The 19,718-nt window shown below is 44.6% G+C and overlaps 1 protein-coding gene across 1 annotated transcript in view; it reads left to right on the top strand.

Moving 5' to 3' along the window:
- Window positions 1-394: 394 nt before the first annotated feature.
- QSOX1 (quiescin sulfhydryl oxidase 1) overlaps window positions 395-19,718 on the top strand; it is an 82,419-nt gene continuing 63,095 nt past the window's right edge. Inside the window, exon 1 of the mRNA XM_089518321.1 lies at window positions 395-629. Coding sequence (XP_089374447.1) covers window positions 395-629 — 235 coding nt within the window. The remainder of the gene's footprint in view (window positions 630-19,718) is intronic.

Below are 19,718 nucleotides of genomic sequence, written 5' to 3'. Positions count from 1 at the left end.
AGGAGTGCTTCTAAAGGCAGAGTGCTTCTAAAGCATGTCCTGAAGGGGGCGTGTCCTGGGAAAGAGGCGTGTCCAAGAAAAGGAGTGCTTCTAAAGGCAGAGTGCTTCTAAAGCATGTCCTGAAGGGGGCGTGTCCTGGGGAAAGAGGCGTGTCCAAGAAAAGGGTGCGTGTCCTAAAAGAGTGTATCCTCAAAGAGGGCGCGGCCGGCCACCGTGGGGCGGGGTTTCCCTGAGGCGAAGGTGCATGCAGAGGAGGCGTGGCTTTAACCCTAGGGGCGTGGCTCCCCCGTGGCCCCGCCTATCCAGGAGGCCTTGCGCCTTCGGGGCCGGGCGCCGGTCAGTGGCCGCTGGTCCTGGTCCGCGGCGGCTGCAGCTGCTCTTTCTCTTCCCGGCGATGGCTGGGCCCGGTCCCTCGGCAGCATTGCTGCTGGCGCTGTGCTTGTGTTCCGGGGCGCGGGGCGTGGGCCTGTACTCGGCGGAGGAGCCTCTGGCGGTGCTGTCCTGGGAGTCCTTGGCGCCGGCGGTGTTCAACTCGAGCAGCGCCTGGGTGGTGGAGTTCTACGCCTCCTGGTGCGGGCACTGCATCCGCTTCGCCCCCGCCTGGAAGGAGCTGGCCCAGGACCTCCGAGGTGAGAGAGAAGGGGAGAGGGAAATGGAGGACGGGACTCAAGGCAGAGCAGAGAGAAGCCATGCTTCTTTAGTCCTGCTCGGGATGGAGGACCCTCAGATGGAATGGAGGACAGGGCCAGAGACATGGGAATAGAGAAGCCATGCTTCTTAGCCAGACTCAGAATGGAGGACCCTCAGATGGAATGGAGGACAGGGCCAGAGACATGGGAATAGAGAAGCCATGCTTCTTAGCCAGACTCAGAATGGAGGACCCTCAGATGGAATGGAGGACAGGGCCAGAGACATGGAAATACAGAAGCCATGCTTCTTAGCCAGACTCAGAATGGAGGACCCTCAGATGGAATGGAGGACAGGGCCAGAGACATGGGAATAGAGAAGCCATGCTTCTTAGCCAGACTCAGAATGGAGGACCCTCAGATGGAATGGAGGACAGGGCCAGAGACATGGGAATAGAGAAGCCATGCTTCTTAGCCAGACTCAGAATGGAGGACCCTCAGATGGAATGGAGGACAGGGCCAGAGACATGGGAATAGAGAAGCCATGCTTCTTAGCCAGACTCAGAATGGAGGACCCTCAGATGGAATGGAGGACAGGGCCAGAGACATGGAAATACAGAAGCCATGCTTCTTAGCCAGACTCAGAATGGAGGACCCTCAGATGGAATGGAGGACAGGGCCAGAGACATGGGAATAGAGAAGCCATGCTTCTTAGCCAGACTCAGAATGGAGGACCCTCAGATGGAATGGAGGACAGGGCCAGAGACATGGGAATAGAGAAGCCATGCTTCTTAGCCAGACTCAGAATGGAGGACCCTCAGATGGAATGGAGGACAGGGCCAGAGACATGGGAATAGAGAAGCCATGCTTCTTAGCCAGACTCAGAATGGAGGACCCTCAGATGGAATGGAGGACAGGGCCAGAGACATGGGAATAGAGAAGCCATGCTTCTTAGCCAGACTCAGAATGGAGGACCCTCAGATGGAATGGAGGACAGGGCCAGAGACATGGGAATAGAGAAGCCATGCTTCTTAGCCAGACTCAGAATGGAGGACCCTCAGATGGAATGGAGGACAGGGCCAGAGACATGGAAATACAGAAGCCATGCTTCTTAGCCAGACTCAGAATGGAGGACCCTCAGATGGAATGGAGGACAGGGCCAGAGACATGGGAATAGAGAAGCCATGCTTCTTAGCCAGACTCAGAATGGAGGACCCTCAGATGGAATGGAGGACAGGGCCAGAGACATGGGAATAGAGAAGCCATGCTTCTTAGCCAGACTCAGAATGGAGGACCCTCAGATGGAATGGAGGACAGGGCCAGAGACATGGGAATAGAGAAGCCATGCTTCTTAGCCAGACTCAGAATGGAGGACCCTCAGATGGAATGGAGGACAGGGCCAGAGACATGGAAATACAGAAGCCATGCTTCTTAGCCAGACTCAGAATGGAGGACCCTCAGATGGAATGGAGGACAGGGCCAGAGACATGGGAATAGAGAAGCCATGCTTCTTAGCCAGACTCAGAATGGAGGACCCTCAGATGGAATGGAGGACAGGGCCAGAGACATGGGAATAGAGAAGCCATGCTTCTTAGCCAGACTCAGAATGGAGGACCCTCAGATGGAATGGAGGACAGGGCCAGAGACATGGAAATACAGAAGCCATGCTTCTTAGCCAGACTCAGAATGGAGGACCCTCAGATGGAATGGAGGACAGGGCCAGAGACATGGGAATAGAGAAGCCATGCTTCTTAGCCAGACTCAGAATGGAGGACCCTCAGATGGAATGGAGGACAGGGCCAGAGACATGGAAATACAGAAGCCATGCTTCTTAGCCAGACTCAGAATGGAGGACCCTCAGATGGAATGGAGGACAGGGCCAGAGACATGGGAATAGAGAAGCCATGCTTCTTAGCCAGACTCAGAATGGAGGACCCTCAGATGGAATGGAGGACAGGGCCAGAGACATGGGAATAGAGAAGCCATGCTTCTTAGCCAGACTCAGAATGGAGGACCCTCAGATGGAATGGAGGACAGGGCCAGAGACATGGGAATAGAGAAGCCATGCTTCTTAGCCAGACTCAGAATGGAGGACCCTCAGATGGAATGGAGGACAGGGCCAGGTACACAGCTAGAGACACAGACATGTAAAAGCCATGGCTCTTTGTTTGTTGTATTAACTAAAAGTACTGTATTTAAGAAGCAAATTAAAACGTGTTCTTAAGCAGAGCAGCAGAAACGCCAAAAGGCCACTGGAACTGAGCCCAGCAAACCCAGGACGGAAAGTACCATACACAGCATGATGTGCCGGTTGTGTGCCTTCAAGTCATTTCCAACTGAGGGCAAACCTAAGGCAAAGCTGTCATGGCATTTTCTGGGCAAGATTTGTCCAGAGGAAGTCTGCCATGGCCTTCCCCTGAGGCTGAGAGAGCGTGACTTGCCCAAGGCCACCCAGTGGGGTTTTTTCATGGCCAACCTGGGACTCGAACCCAGGTCTCCAGAGCCATAGTCCGACATGCAAACCACTCTCAACATAGGGTTGCTCCCAGACACTTTGCCTCAGATGGCAGCATTGAACATTGCCTCCTCCCACACTCAGGATGGAGCCAGAAATGTTAAATGTTCAACCTGCCTTCCATTTATCTAAGCCTTATGTCTTTGCTTAAGCAAACCAGGGCTCCATGCTTAAGCAGAGGAACCCTGGGCTTAGTTTCAGAGAGCGCTTCATAGCCCTTGCGCTTGCAGGGAGAAGAAACATGTTAATATGAAAAAACCAACATGTATCCCAGCCGTCTCATTGGTTGGCACACAGTACGGTCAGCCCTCCGCATTTGCCACTTTGACTTTTGCCAGTTGGATTATTTGCAGATTTGATCCATATATTCTCTCTAGCAATCTCTGGGTTGCCCTCCAGAGAAACTCTTCTGGAAATTGACCATAGAGTTGTGCTGAAGGACTTAAAGAAAACACTTCTCTGGGCATTTGTGGCATGAATCTATGGTCAGATTCTGGCAGATGTTGACCATCAGAATTTTGCTGGAGCAGCTAGGGATTCCCAGAGAGGTGTTCTCTCAGGTTTAAAAAGCACTGTTTTTTTATTTGTCGTCTTCCACTTTCATGAGGGGTCCTGTGCCCCAATGTGAAGGGCCCAATGTGTCCGACAAGGAGCTTTGCAAAGGTTGGCTCCCACCCTTCCCTCTCCTCTCCTTCCCCACATCTCTGCCTTGTGCCCATAAGCTCCCTGCTTCATCAGTCCACCCCTGCTGTGCCCTTTTCCTCTGCCAACCTCTTGTCCCATTTTTCTGTTGTCATTTTATCATCACCTGTGCCATCTTGCCAGTTCCACTTTCCTGGGTTTCTGTCCCTGTCCGTAGAGGACTGTTGGCATGGGATATATCTCATTTTTCTGTTCTTATTAACCTTGGCTTAATAAGATGAGATATGAACTCGTCTCTGGCACCATTTTCCTTCTCCGTTCACATGAGTTACGACAACTAGCTCCTTAACCGTACCAGTTAGACATAGGCCCCATACAGACAGGCCAAAATAAAGCTGCTTCGGGTCACTTTGGAGGTATGCTATTTAAATGGTGCATGTGAACTAAGAGTCTGGAAGCCGTGCCAAAGCCACAATCCAGTCCTAAGGATGGGAACACAACTTTGGTGCAGCTTCCAGACTCTTAGGACGCATGCATCATTTAAACAGCATACCTCCAAAGTGACCCGAAGCAGCTTTATTTTGGCTGTCTGTATGGGGCCATAGCTTCCTAGCACACTGAAGGATGGAAATTACAGTTGGTGGCTTTGAAATGAGCCAAAATATAGAAAGCTACGGTTTAAAGTTGGTTTCTGTTATCTTGGTTCATTTGCAAGGCCTTAAGTGGTGTGCAGCAAAACAGCTGTTGTATCTCATTTTATTAAAGTGAGATTTGGGTTCGCAAACCTGGGTTTAGTGTTTGCTTTAGCTATTTGTTTCATTTATGTCCTCTTGTCAGTTTGAGTTCCCTTCATGCTGGCAGTGGTTGTCTCATTCCAACAAACCTACAACGCTGTGTGTATTGTTGCTTGCCTTCAAGTCATTTCCAACTTCTGCTAACCCTAAGGCAACTCAGTGTGGTGTGTCGGTTTGAGCATTGGACTGTTACTTTGGAGAACAGTGTTCAAATCCTGGTTTGGCCTCGTAAATCCATTCGGCGACCCTGGGCAGTCACACTCTTTCAGCCTCAGAAGATGGCAGTGGCAAATCCCCTCTGAAGAAACATGCCAAGAAAACCCCATGATAGGGTTGCCTTAAATTGGAAGCGACCTAAAGCCACACAACAACAAGGAATCTTTATCACTGGGTTTTCTGGGGCTGAGATTGTGTTACTCACCAATGGTCACCCAGTGGGTTTCCCTAGTTAAGGGAGGAATCGAACCCTGGTCTCCGCAGTCTTAGTCCAATGCTCAGACCACTGTACTATGCTGGCTCACACCTGTGTGTTGAGAAAGATGTTAATAAGTCTGGCACAAAACGGGTGCTGCCAGTGGGCCCCTGGCATGGCTAACTTTAGAAGGGGAACAGGCAAAATCCTAAGACAGTGGATCTGTAAGTAGCTGAATTGGGGTCCAGGGTTCAGAGGCAGATTGCCACTCAGCAGCAATGGCCAGGAACGGACCAGGTGGGGCTATGGTCTGATGTACTACAGCTCTCCTTAAGATGTTCTGGCCAAGTGTTTCCATCCAGCTGGCAGTTCCTCCACATAACCTGCATAATTTTTGCCTACTCTGCATAATTGTACTTTACAAAGCAATGTGAACAAAACACAGGTCCCAGCCCTGAGGAGTATACAGTCTAAATATAGGCTCTGGAGAGGGAGGAGGAAAGGCAATTGAAGGAAGAGGCAGCAAGCACAACATGGGGGTAAATGGATACAACTGCCACAACAACCCCTAGCAACTACTTCCTCCCCTCCTTTTTATTGAACTGTTAAAACTTAAAGATATTGGTACATAACATCCGTACGACACATAACATCTATACAACATAGTAAAAACAGTCAAGAAGATAAGGAAAAGAAACATGTAAGAAAAGATATGATAAGAAAAAGAAAAAAGGCAAAGGATGTAGGTCTGCTCAGCAATTATTTTACAGCAAGATTGGATTAGCAGTTTTCTTCAGGAGTTAACGGATTCATTATAGTGAGTTGTAAAGTTGTACCAGACGTTAACTAAAAAGCAACTACTTTTTAGCTGCTGTTGTGTGTCTTCAAGTTGTTTCCGACTTACAGCAACCCCGAGACAAGCCTATCGTGGAGTTTTCTTGGTAAGATTTGTTCAGAGGGGGTTCACCTTTGCCTCCCTCTGAGGCTGAGAGAGTGTGACTTGCCCAGGTCACCCAGTGGGTTTCCATGGCCAAGTGGGAATTCAAACCCTGGTCTCCAGACTCCTAGTCCAACACTCAAACCAACACTTTGCCATATTCATGCCGGCTTTTTGGCTTGTTGTGTGCCTTCAAGTCATTTCCGACTTACGGTGGCCCTAAGGCAACTTTCTTCAGAGGGGGTTTGCCATAGTCCCTTAATTCCTCCAGTTGTACTTCTGTTTTAAATGGTCTCCTACTATGAGATGTTTTCCCTACCCTTCTATAAATCATTCTGTTGAATTCCTTTGCGTGATATTCATGCAAGACATGGCTATGTGCCTCAGGCACGTACCATGGCCTGTTGAGAACTTATAGTGGTGTGAAAGCACTTAAGCATCTGTTTGTGTCCAAGCATTCTCCTCTTGGTACAGTCCATCTGGATGTTCTCTTGTGTGCTTGCCGCAGTGATGTCCTTGCACATTCTGATCTGTTTTGGTGTTGGCATCAGTAGGAGAAACTTTGGTGAATTCTCCCTTCCCCTCTATGGTCTGTATGTACATTCAAAAGATGTAACATAACAATTGGTGCTAGCAGTCCCTTGTCTGTTTTGTTATCTAGTTATTACACTTAAGTTACAGACATCAAAAATACTTCCTCCCTTGCCGATGTACTACGTTTGTTTTTATGTGAAGTGAACCTGTTGTGCATCATTTAATGTGGCGACTTAGTCAATGGAGTATTGTTGTCAACATTTTATTTTGTAAAAAAAAACCTGACCACAAAAATAAATCTCTTCTGTGTCTATGCATTTAAGTATGTTAACACTTTCTACATGATTATTTCTGACATGGTTGGTGGCATGGATTTAAAAACAACAACATGTGCGTTATACATTTTCTGTGAGTTATTATTTAAGACAAAATAGTGGATTATTAACAGCTGTTACCATTTTAAAAATTGCTTTAATGCTGTTTTCCCTCCCTCTCCTTAGGCTGTTTGCTGGCTTTTCTTTATACCTTAGCTGTGAGTTTCCACTTTTGCAAGCACTGGTTTGTTTCATTGCTACTGACTTTGAGGATTGCTGTCTACTCAGCTTCTTGGTACATTCTAAATGTGTTTTCACCATTTGTTTCCTAATCCTTGTTCCTTTGCCCCAGTTCATCAGTGGAAATGAAGAGTTAAAGAAAGCTTTGGCATATAAGTCAGGAACTTTGTGTACAGATTACTTGCAGTTTTACCTTCAGATATGATTGGTGATAGGATTCTACATCCGTCTGCTAGGGTTGCTAGGTGAAATACGGAACAGGGCTCCTATACCTTTTAATGGATATGTAGAAGAGGGAATTTCAGCAGGTGCTGTTGAAATTCCCTAATCTACACAACCATTAAATATACTGGAGTGCTCTCCAGTTTTTACTCTTGACAACCCTAGATCATCTTCACAAAAGGCCCTTGTTTGCCTCATCACTGTGGGCTGGCAGTGCAGTAGGAACTCCTGAGCTATCTAACTCTTTGACAAGGGAGTGCCACCTAAATCCTTATCTGATGAGTTTCTGCCATCAGTCATTTTTTTTTCAGACAGGCCTTTAGCTTCATAACCTGGTGAGCCTGACTTCTAAGAAAGATATATCTAAATACTAAAAATGCTGAATGTAAGAATGTTAGAGGAATGTTAGAATTACTTTTGCGTATTATAGGGATAGGGAACTCATTACCTTCCAGATGTTGTCAGACTGCAGGTCCCATCACTTGTATAGCATAGTCAAATGGGGGGATGGTGGGAATTGTGGTATAGCAACATCTGGAGAGCCACACATTCCCCGCTGCAGTCTCTTGTATCTACAGAGATCCCTGTGTCAGCCAGTTTAAATGTACCAGGAACCCATAGTTTTCTGCTCTTTGGGTATGCTTCCGGCTCTTCCCCTTATGCCATGTGGAAGTTCTCATTTATTACAGGGGGCTGTATCTGGATTGATATTATGATCCTAATAATGTCAATGCAGTATAGTGGTTTGAAGTTGGACTTGGACTCTGTTAGACCAGGGTTTGAATCACTGCTCAGCCTTGGAGAGCCAGTGGGTGACTCTCTCAGCCTTAGAGCAAGACAGTGACAAACTTCCTTTGAATAAATCTGGCCAAGAAAACCCTAGCAAGTCAGAGGCAGTTTAAAGCCACACAGCAACACAACCCGTAAAGGGGACAAAAATGACACCTTTTTACTTTGGGGATTTTTCTCCTTTAAATTTACTTTAAATTCCATTTCTGAGCGGGATTCCTCTAGTGATAAAATTAGACGATGACTCTGGAGACCAAGGTTCGATTCCCAGCTTGGATATGAAACCCACAGAGTGATCTTAAGCAAGTCACACTTGCTCAGCCTCAGGGGAAGGCAGTGACAAACATCTTCTGAACAAATGTTGCCAATAAAACCCCAAGGTAGGTTCGTCTTATGGTCACCATAGGTTGGAAATGAAGGCACACAACACACATACATACACATTGTATTTTCTGTCCTGGATTTGTAATCTGCCTACCAGGTTTGCTGTGCTCAATTTCAGTGAACTGTTAACGTTTCTATTGTTCCGTTCAAGAATAAGTTTTTAAAAAAATACTTTTAGTTATTATAACATAAAAAGTTTATTTGACAGACTGAGGAGTTCTGTACTATAAATGCTTACCTAGGAGAAAGCTCTGTTGAATGGAACGGTACATTTTGCTGTGCAGACGTGGATAGGATTGCACTTGCCAAGAGCTTAAGTCTTCTAAGGTTCAGTAATATATAATTAAACAGAAATAAATCTCCCTTAAGCATACAGTGCTTGTTTGAAAGAATAATATTTATTTTACATCATTCTGAGACTGGCAAATAGCCAGTATGATGTAGTGGTTTGAGTGTTGGATTATGACTTTGGAGATCAGGGCTCAGTTCCCCACTAGGGCATGGAAAACCACTGGGTAACCTTAGCTACGTCACATAGGTTTAACCCCAGAATCCCTGTGATAAGGGTTGCAAGAGACTTGAAGGCATACAACAGTGATGGTGAACCTTTTCGAGGCAGAGTGCCCAAACTGCAACCCAAAACTCACTTATTTATTGCAAAGTGCCATGTCCCTCTGGCTTTCTAGCAACAAACTCTGGCAAACTCTGTGCTGGGGTGACGGCATAAGTGCCCACAGAGAGGGCTCTGAGTGCCACCCCTGGCACACGTGCCATAGGTTCGCCACAACTGGCATACAACAACAAAAAGTTTGGCTAGACACTGGTTTTGCCTTGGAGTTGTTCTGGAGATCTTAACATTGACAACATTATTGAGGGACGTATGGCCAGGGGCCTTTCCTTCAGTCACAGAAAATAACACTTGTATTTCTTGCTGAGCTGTGCTCCTGTTCGCGTGTGGAATCTATTTTGCTAGTACTGTGGCCAAATGCAAAAGAGAGGAAAGCTTTACCTTTCATTGTTGCGTAGAAGAGGGAATTTTAGCAGGTGTCCATTATGGAAATATCAATAGAATTTGTATATCTCTATGAAAGTAAAGTATACTTATAATCTGTTAAGATACATAGAATGACACAGGTTGTGTAATGTGGCTTTTTATTTCTGTGTAGTTTCTGGAATTGTAAGAAAAGATCATTGCAGCCACACAAATATCAAAATTGTATGAAATTTACTGTGATATTCCTTGTTGAAGAGCCAGTGTGATGTAGTGGTTTTGAGGTCTGGACTATAACTCTGGAGACCAGGGTTCGAATCCCACTTGGCCATGGAAAACCACTGGATGTTCTTGGGCAAGTCACACTCTTTCAGTCTCAGAAAAAAGTAATGACAAATCCCCTCTGAATAAATCTTGCCAAGAAAATCCCTCAGTAGGTTTGCCTCACCGTAAGTCGAAACAACTGGAAGACACAAACCACAGCATTCTTTATTGTTTCATATGATCATACAAGTGTTGTCACAGATTTCTGTGTTGTTCTGTCACATGTAGTAAAAAATGTCTTGGAAAAGTTGTAAAGGTTATGAAACTGATGACAGTTACTTCAAGCCGCTGCTGTAACATACCTTGGTGAAAATGTCACCTGTTAAATTGCAAGACATTTATGTTAAAATTATGTCAGTGCAATACTTCTAAAAACTAGATGTTTTTCCTCTTTGTTTGAAGGTTTATGTTGTCTAGAAATATGGTTCTCAGGGTCAGTTTGTGCATTTGCCTTAATGAAATGATAAAGATACTGCTTAACTGTAGCTTTTAGGGGCTGCAGGTGTGGGCCTTCCATGTGTAACATTCTTTACATCTTTCAACAACCTTGCAATATAGCCTCTTCACTGATTTATTTGTATTCTGTGAGGAGGGCTGCTAGGATTACCTTGAGATCATTGGAAGAAAGCTAGGGTAAGTGTGAAGAATGGATAAATAGTTTGAGTTTCATGAATTGCAGTTCCAAGCCCCCCTCTCTGGCTTTGCTTTGCGAACGTTCAAGAAGGACTCATCCAGTGCTTTGTACAAGCGTGTTGGTGACTAAAAAGGCCAATTCGGGATAAACAGGTCCAGTTGCAGAAAGCACAGCAGAAAGTCTCCTTGGGTGATGTTTCCAGGTTGCGGTTCTTTCTGCGTTGTCGTTTCTCTTCGAGGCTCGTTCGGCGTGAGCTTTCGAAGATGCACACTGACTGTGGAGTATGTCCCACTGAGGTTGATGGTATTTATTTCTAGGTAGCCATGCTTTAAGAGCCAGTGTAGTGCATTGGTTTGAGCATTGGACTAGGAGTTGGGATACCAGGATTCAAATCCCACCTTGGCCTTGGAAACCCACAGGTTGACCTTGTGCAAGTCACAGTCTCTCTGCCTCAGAGGAAGGCAAAGGCAACCCTTTTCTGAATAAACCTTGCCAATGAAACTCCATGGTAGGGTTTACATAAACCAGAAAGGACTTGAAGGCACACAGCAACAGCAAGCCATGCTTCAGATTGTACATTACATCTTAGGCTGCCTCTACACTGCAGAAATAATCCAGTTTGACACCACTTTAACTGACATGGCTCAATGCCATGGAATTATCAGATCTGTAGTTTTGTGGGACATTTAGTCTTCTCTTGTTAGAGAGCTCTGGTGTCACAACAAACTACAATTCCCACAAGTCCATAGCATTGAGGCATGGCAGCTACAGTGGTGTCAAATTGGATTATTTCTGCAGTGTGAATGCAGCCTCAATTGCATTATCTGGATACACTGTATTCCTCTCCAGACCAAAATGGCTCCTAGTTAATTCAGGATGGGAGCTATTGATCTAATTTAACAATTGCCATGCCCTCCATAATGAACTTCTCTATGGAGTAGCAAATTCCATAAGGGCAGATGTAAGTATAGCTAACAATTGAGTTTCTTTCTTTTGCCCAGCTATTAAAATAAATCTGTTTAAACTAGAAGATGATTGGATAATGTACAAAATATTTTTTTAACCCAGACTGTAATCTGAATCAAATGCGTATGGCCACACCAGTCTTGCAAATAATTATTCATCATGACTTGCCTCTGTGCTTTGTTCAGAGCTTGGAATATGTCTTTTGTCCATGCTGACTGTGGATGTTGTGGGCTTCAAAAGTAACTTTCCTAATTTCTGAGTCCGTATGCATTATTCTCTTACTTTCCCCCTGCCCGCCCCAATTTGCTGTGCTGTATTGCTACAACTTGTGCCTTAATTCTTCCACTAGATCTATACTGGAACTTTGAATCTGCAGCTGGCAACCTGCTGGGCATGGTGTTCTGGTCATAGTACATTCTCTTTGCCACAAAACCTCATTTTAAGCTAGATAAAATCAGTGTACTTACATATCTAAGCAGAAAGTCTTGATTCAGTTCATTAATTTTAATTAATTCCATTTGTCCCTCACTTAACTCGGAACAAAATGACTCTCGTGAACTGATGCTGCAATTAAAGCATGTGTTGTTTAAAAATGCTGTATCAAGACTATCTTTTTACAAAGCCGCACTATAACAATGTGAGTAAGTAGATTTATTGTTATAACCACAGGTCACACATAACACATACAACAATGTATTATTTTTTATTGGGGGTTGGACTGGATGGCCCTTGAGGTCTCTTCCAACTCTATGATTCTATGAGTCTCAGAGCTTCCTGTACTCTGCTTCATTATTAATTGTAAGCTTTTGGTATGCTGGATCTGGTAGTTCTTACATGAATTAAATCACATTTGTAATTATTATCTTTTTGCAGAACTCTCTTGAAATTTCCCAAACAGTGATAGCTTTATTGGCCAACCAAAATGCACAATATACATGTTGCAAGCTTTTGAAGCTTCACCAGCTTCTTCATCAAGCAAGGTGTTACAAACCAAACAAGAGGAAAAAAAGTGAAGATGTTAACCTGCATTTTGCTGTTTCTCTTCTTAGTTAAGATGGTCTGAAGGGGCATATCTTGCAGGCTGGCACCTCCTCTTTCTGGCCTTGTGGCAACTGCGAGATTTTCAAAGTTCAGGAAATTTAACATCCATTTGCATCACATATTGAATTACAAAGTAAGGCGGGTTACAAACCGCCACTTGGGACGTCCGCAGGACGTCCCATTTTAAAAAAGGGGCGTCTCTTCTAGACGCCCCTGGCTCTAATACGGACTCTGTCCATACAATATGGCGCCGGCCGTTCCACACGGCCGGCGCCATCTTTACGTATCGGACGCTGTGCGTCCGAACGTGTCACGGCATCTGTGACGTCGCGAATGCGCCCCTGGCGCCTCGCGACGTCACAGAGGCACCGCTTAAAGAAACTCCATTTTGGAGCTTCTTTTTTGGTCCGTGCGGGAGCCGCGCGGTGTGGCTGCTGCGGCTCTCGCACGGAGCAAACGGCGGTGGCGGCAGACCGCCTCAAAGCGGCGGTTTATGACCCGCCTAAGTGTCTTTGTTGTGATGGAAATGGATGTTAAATTTCCTGGATTTTGAAAATCTCCCAGTTGCCACATAGCCAGAAAGAGGAGGTGCCAGCCTGCAAGACTGACGTCGTCAGTATTTTTTCTCCTGTTTGGTTTGTAACACCTTGCCTGATGAAGAAGTCAGTGAAGCTTCGAAAGGTTGCAACATGTATATTGTGCATTTTGGTTGGCCAATAAAGGTATCACTGTTTATGTGGATTTTTGATTTGCTAAATGGCCAACACGGCTACCCCTGGATGTTGTCTTCAAATTTGTTTGCTTCCTTTCTTTATTGCCCAGTGAAGCTGGTGGTCGTGGAGAAGTCAGTGAAGCTATGGACTGCATTTCCCAGTAGATAAGACCCCCACATCCTGTAGTTTGGGTTATGCTCCTCCCACTCATTCCGATAGGCAGGACGTAAAGAGAGAGACCTTCTGGTGACCTCATGTGGATAGAGCTAACCCTAGAAGGCCAGTCTTGTCCTGCCTATCACTCCAGTAGGATATGTTTGCTGTTGCTCTGCAACTTCTTCACTCCAGCCACTCCAGTGCTTTTCCTTCTCTTCGTTTTCTCTTGCTGCCTTGGAAGCCTGAAGAAAGACTTAATATGGCAAGGGCTCCCAGGATTGGAGAAAGGCCTTGGCTTTGCCAATGACTCTCCCTCTCCTCCAAAGCTGCCCCCTTTCCTGGTGGGAGCACTGGAGATTTCTGCAAACAGCTTTGCAGCACATGGGAGCCGTGGGAACAGTTGGTGAGGGGTGTCCCCTCCATGTCTCTGTTTCTCCACATCACCTCTGCCCAGCCCGTTTAGGGCCAGGGATCAGTGAGGAAACTGGCCAGAAGTTATGGAAACTTCCCTTCTCAGCATCTCTGCCCATCCCGTTTTGGGCCAAGGTTCTGAGGACAGACCAGCCATAGGCCATGAGAAAGAGTTTCTCTGCATTACCTCTGCCCAGCCTGAAGCAGGCCAAGGTCAGAGAGGCAAGCCAGCCAGAAGACACAGGATCAGGGGTGAGTACCACGGACCCTCTCTCTCCAGCCACCAAGGAACCTTTGCCAGATCTAATGCCCTCACTCAGGGCAGGCATTTCCAGGAGGCCCCTGCCATTGCCTAGCATATGGTTTGGAACCCTGCCAGGAGATCAGATGGGAGATAAGCTCTTGGTCTCCCCCTTTCTTCCCATCTCTGGACCCAATGGCACCCAGGACCCCAACAGTAAGAGCCAATGTCCTTTTTCCCATGCAGTCCCAAATGTCAACACTGCAGTCCAAAATGCAGACTGTATTCTTGGATTGTATGTCGTACATACAACTTTTGGAATATGCATTATATACTTTTAAGACTATGTGTTATATGGTAACACATGCAACAATTCAATGAATTTTGCATTCACAGGAATATGTTGGGCCCCACTCCCTCTGCTCATTAGAATCTTGCATGAAGCCATTGGTTTTGCTAGTCATGCCATGTTCTTAGACTTGTCTTTTTCCAAAGAAGTTAGAAATAATAGGGTGTAGTGGGACAGAGACTTTTGAGAAGATTGGGAGCAAAGGCCTAACTTACTTAATGGTTTTGACTGGTCTCTTGGGGTGACTATCGGGCAATAATAAATTAGTGTTCATCTTTAGTATTCATATTCTTGCTCTGATTGAATCACAGCTCAAATTCTTTGCTTTAAAACTGGAACATAGAGCTCTTCTAGGTACATTTGCGGTTGGTTTTTTGCCTCTCTGGAAAATGGAGGCCAGTTTGTGATGGTTGTGAATTGATGGAAGGAATAGTCCTAACTGCAGGTTGGAAGAGGAATCAGGGAACGGTATGTTATCTGACACATCTGAAGCCCTGACAACTCACACCAGTCAAGGAGTTAAAGAATGTTTTCTTCTTTTTCTGTTGGTGGTCTCTTCCCCCTTGTATCAGTTGATGGGCCTTTCTGCTGTATCATTGTTTTCTAGCTGGCTGTTTGGGGGTTAAGATTGCTCTCTTGGCTAGTGGTTAGGCCAATACCTTAAACAAGCCTTCACTTTTCAGACTATCAGTAGTGGAATGCAAGTAGTTTTACTTATTGGTACGCAAAGGGATCTTGTAGCACCTTTGAGACTAACTCGGCAAAAGAGGTTGTAACAGGCATTCAGTGTACCTCCTTAGATGCATGGCATACAACATCTTATGCGTGAGCCTCTTTCATGGTTGTTAGTCTCAGAGGTGCTACAATATCCCTTTGCATACTGATTTCTAGACTAATACAGCTATGTCTCTGAGTTCTATACAGTCGCCCCTCTGTATTGGCAGACTGCCCCCACTCCATTTGCTGTCACTAGTTGCCCATCATTGAATCATTTTCACTGTGTTTCCAAAACTAATTCTGTTCTTTAGCTCTAGAAATTGTGATGCGTTTTTGGGAAATACTGAAAGCCATGATAGTGAACTTGCAGGATGAGCTGAAAAGGTCTTTTTACTGACTGATGGTCATATTGACCACCATATAATGGCAAGTGAGCTATTGTCAAGTAGAATTTAACCATCGGCTGGAAAGCAATCTCTCCCCCCTCCACATATCATACACAGGCAACAAGCCCCCTCCTGAAGTGATGCTTATGGTGGATCGATGGAGCTTGAACTTTCAAGATAATTCAGATTGTAGAGTAAAAAACCAAAAGGAAAATTATTTTTTCAGTGTCTGTACATGTGCAATGGCAGTGGATGGTAGCTGTTTTAATTTCTGTGCAAGTGGATTTAGTATGGATTTACTATGCTTTTGGCTTTTGGCACACATTTCTGCTAAGGAAGAATGTCCATATTTAAAATGCGGATGGGAAATTTAGATTTTGTTTCTTTACATTTTCCATGGTAAGTTAAAGAAATAATCTGATATGGCCTAAAATTCCAGTGTTCTTCAGTAATGGCTTAATGGAAGTGTATCTCTATTGTGTTGGTGTTATCTCTTGAAACATGTTGGCATTCCTTTTGTGAACTGATTGGTGAATCATTGGCTGCAAGTGTGGCTACCTGGGGTGGAGTTTGGCAGACAGATGATAGTGTTGTTGCGATGCTGGTTTAAGAGACAGGAAATGTAGATTGCATTCGTCCATTGAAGCCTCAAGAGGGAATTTTAGGTGTTCTGGCTTGACACCAGTTGGGGGTAAACGAGCCACCCTCTCCCTCTACTGGAAGTGACATCCATTGCTGCACTTTTAGCAGCAGGATAGAGCATCCACACTTTAGAACAGCCTTAGGTTTAAAGTGACTCTTGTTTGAGTAAACCAGTATTGGCCAGAATTCTCATGTGCATTAGAAATGCCTCTTTGTCTTTCAATTCATTGTGAACAGTGATAAAATCCAGCACAAATTAACATTCAGTGGAGAATATTCAATGCCTATAAATCCTTAGTTTCCTCCTTTCCTGCTTCTATCCCATCTTTCCTTTAAAGCATGGGGAGGAGTAACATAGGGCTCTCCAGAGGTGTTGCAGTATAGCTCCCATCATTGCTAGCAGCTGGCAATGAGTGGCTTCTAGGAAAACTGGCATTTTTCATTCCATATACAGCAAAAGTCTTTGTTGTAAAATTTTGAGCACCACTTCTTTGCATGGAAAATTAATAGAATGGTCGTATGGTTCCTATAACCCTTTATGTCCTCTTTCTTGGGGATGTTAATGTTTATTAGCATTTCCAATTTATGGTCTATTTGATACCCTTTGAAATATTTGAACACAGCTATCGTGTCACCTCTTAACCTACTCTTCCCTAGGCTAAATATACCCAGGTCTCTCAGCTGTGCCTCACAGGGCATGATATCTTAGGCCCATTACAGACGGGCATAAAGTATGGACTGGGTCCGTACTAGGGTTAGAAAAGGGCGTCCCTTCCGGACGCCCCTAACCCTAATACGGATCGAGTCCGTACAAAATGGCGGTGCCCGTTACACACAGGAGGCACCATCTTGATGTAGCGGTTGCTTTGCATCCGCACATCACGTGGCGCATATGATGCCGCGAGTGCACCATTGGCACCTCACGGCATCATAACTGCACCGCAAAGAGAAGCGCCATTTTTGGCGCTTCTTATTTGCAGCATGGAGGAACCATGCAGTTTGGATTCTGGGGCTCCTCCGCGCTGCAACCGGCAGCGGCGCAAGACCACCCATTTTGGGCGGTCTGTAACTCACCTTAGTAAATATCTTATAATCATTGTTTAATAGTGTGATAGATATATAATTCTTTGTTAATATCTCATCTGTATTTTCTTTATGAATCACTATAATGATTTATCATAGCTATGGGTAAATGTAAATGAATGTTGCTTTGGGCACGAGGAAGGAAGTTCTTTTGATAAGAGACAGTTAATCTGTGGAATTTGCTGCTATGTGATGTTGCAAAGGGCGTAATTATAAGTTGTCTCTGGTTTTTAAAACATGACACAGGTTTGCATAGTGTAGTGGTTTGACTGTTGGACTACGACTCTGGAGACTAGTGTTCAATTCCCCACTCAGTCATAAAACCCACTAAGTAACCTTGGGCAAGTCACAAGCTCTCAGCTTCAGGGGAAGGCAATGGCAAACCTCCTCTGAACAGATCTTGCCAAGAAAACCCCATGATAGCTTCGCCTTAGGAATCGCCATAAGTCGAAAACAACAGTAACTATAACAGATAGTCATATTAACATTCTTTTTCAGTCAGGATAATTCTGTTTTATTGGCTCCCTAATCGAAAGGACCGAATCTGGTGAGAAAAGAGTTATTCAGTGCTCAATCCCAGTTCATTTAATTATTTGAAGCACCCTGTTCCCATGTCCTTTTGAACAGGAAACATCCTTAAAAGACTGTAATTCCATCTTGAAGAACTAGAATTTGGGATTTATAGTTTGATGAGGGATTTAAGAAACTTGGCTAGGGAGCTTCAGTGCTGGAATTTGGGATCTGTGGTCTCTCTCCAGATTACAAATGCCACTTTAGCCGTGGCAGCTAAAGTGATCTCAAATTGCTATCATGGTGCAGTGTGGAAACACTAAGAACCCTTTGTCTTGGGCTTTCAGATCCCCAAAATAGGAAGTTTCATACCATGGAAAAGCTATTGAAAACCCCTCTGTACAGACTTTTTCTGTGTGAGTTTGCTGCACCAAGAATATGGCCCTTGGACAGTACTATGGAGGATCTGGACCCATGTTGCAAGAGGCAATTCTGTGATGTTGGGCTTTGGCCATTTAGGGTTCTCAATTGTAAAAGTTGTAATCCATCATGAAGGATTTGGGTGGAGGCCTAATTTATTGCGCTGGTGCCTTGGGTCAATTATTTCAGTGTCACTTTGTTGGATCTGGTAACTCAAAGTTGAGCTGCTGCATTTATTTGAGAATAAAAATATTGTGAAATGTTACAATTAGATGCAGAAATATTTACATTGTTCCCTTGAAATATACATTGTGTAATAGAAACAGGGAACATGAGCTTGCTTAAAGCGCTTTGTCAATTATACCATTTAAAGAACATTCTGATGTTATCTTTGTAGCCACAATCCTTAAAAAGGAAGAACATGATTTGACCACTGCTAAGCAGTTCTAGGTTCCATTGATTCCAGTGGACAATTTAAGGGGAAGGGTCACTATCTCTCTCATTGAAATCAATGGGATTAAAGTGTTCATGCTGTTACACCTTTAAGAATTGGAGATTTGGATTGTTGATGTTAGGTAGAGGTTTATGTCCTGCACAAACTTTTCTAATTCTCCCGTGAGCTGGGGTCCTAAATCTCTCACATTTGTTGTGCTGCTTACGTTCACTCACATGCCTTGTACTTTTGCAGTCATGTGTTTATTCTCTGGGGTTTGCTGATGCTGAACTGTTCATTTCCATTTGGAAGCATAGCATGAAATAGTTCCATGCTCCCCAGTGTTTGTCTTCTGTGCATTTTGGAAAATCATACTTCCTTTGCAGAGGAAATAAGTAACCATGACTGGATGACAAAGTGGAAGTGAAGGTGTACAGCTAATTGATTTCCTTGTGGGGATTTCCCCAACTTCCTTATACAAAGGGATGTCAGTTGAACCAGGAGATCAAAGTTCTGATTAAATAGTTTCCCTGCTGTTTGCTATTTCCTCACTCATGCTCAAGTTGCTCTTGGCGCTTTTGAGTTAGTCACGTACTTCTCTAAAGAGAGAGGAGTATTTTCCCCTTGTTGCAATTTCTTCCCCCCTTCCAGCCTCATTTCAACCCTAGTTGCAGGCACTGTATCTTCAATCAAATGGGGGATTCTTTCTCCATTCAATAATACCTCATAAATAGAAACTGGAAATGCTCCATGCATCAAATTCTTGCCAATGCTGACTATGACTACTTTTAAATTGAAGCCGTATGAGGAGAGAGAGTAGCTTTCCAAACCTATCTTGTGTGCATTCTATGCGAATTAAAAAAAAAATGTTGCTTTAACACAGGGAGCTTATTCAAGGATAATCTACATGTCATTTGCCCCTGTGCCAGAGGTGGGTTTGGTGAGTGGCTTTACTGAATTTGTCGTGGTAGCAGAAAAACAAGTGGTGGTTAAAAGTGATTTGTTGTTGTTGAAGTTGTTTGCTGTCGCGTTGACTTCGACTTATGGTGGTATCTGAATGAGAGACTTCCAAGATCCACAGCCACCATCTGTCCTGCTCAGCTATTCCAAACTCAAAGTCATGGCTTGCTTAATTGAATAAATCCACTTGTAGCACAGTCTCTCTCTTTTCTTACTGCCTTCCTCTTTACCAGGCTTTATCATATTTTCCAGTGAGTTGCATCATCTCATGATTCTGTGAGTCCACCGTATTTGCAGGCTAGCCATCCATGGATTGGAGCTCCCACAGATTG

This window comes from Sceloporus occidentalis, unplaced genomic scaffold (assembly GCF_023333645.1).
Source record: "Sceloporus occidentalis isolate IW3139 unplaced genomic scaffold, rSceOcc1.0.p SCAF_3, whole genome shotgun sequence".
Taxonomy (NCBI): domain Eukaryota; kingdom Metazoa; phylum Chordata; class Lepidosauria; order Squamata; family Phrynosomatidae; genus Sceloporus; species Sceloporus occidentalis.
Note: the sequence above shows the minus strand (reverse complement) of the source record. Positions and strands in the feature narration are given on the sequence as shown.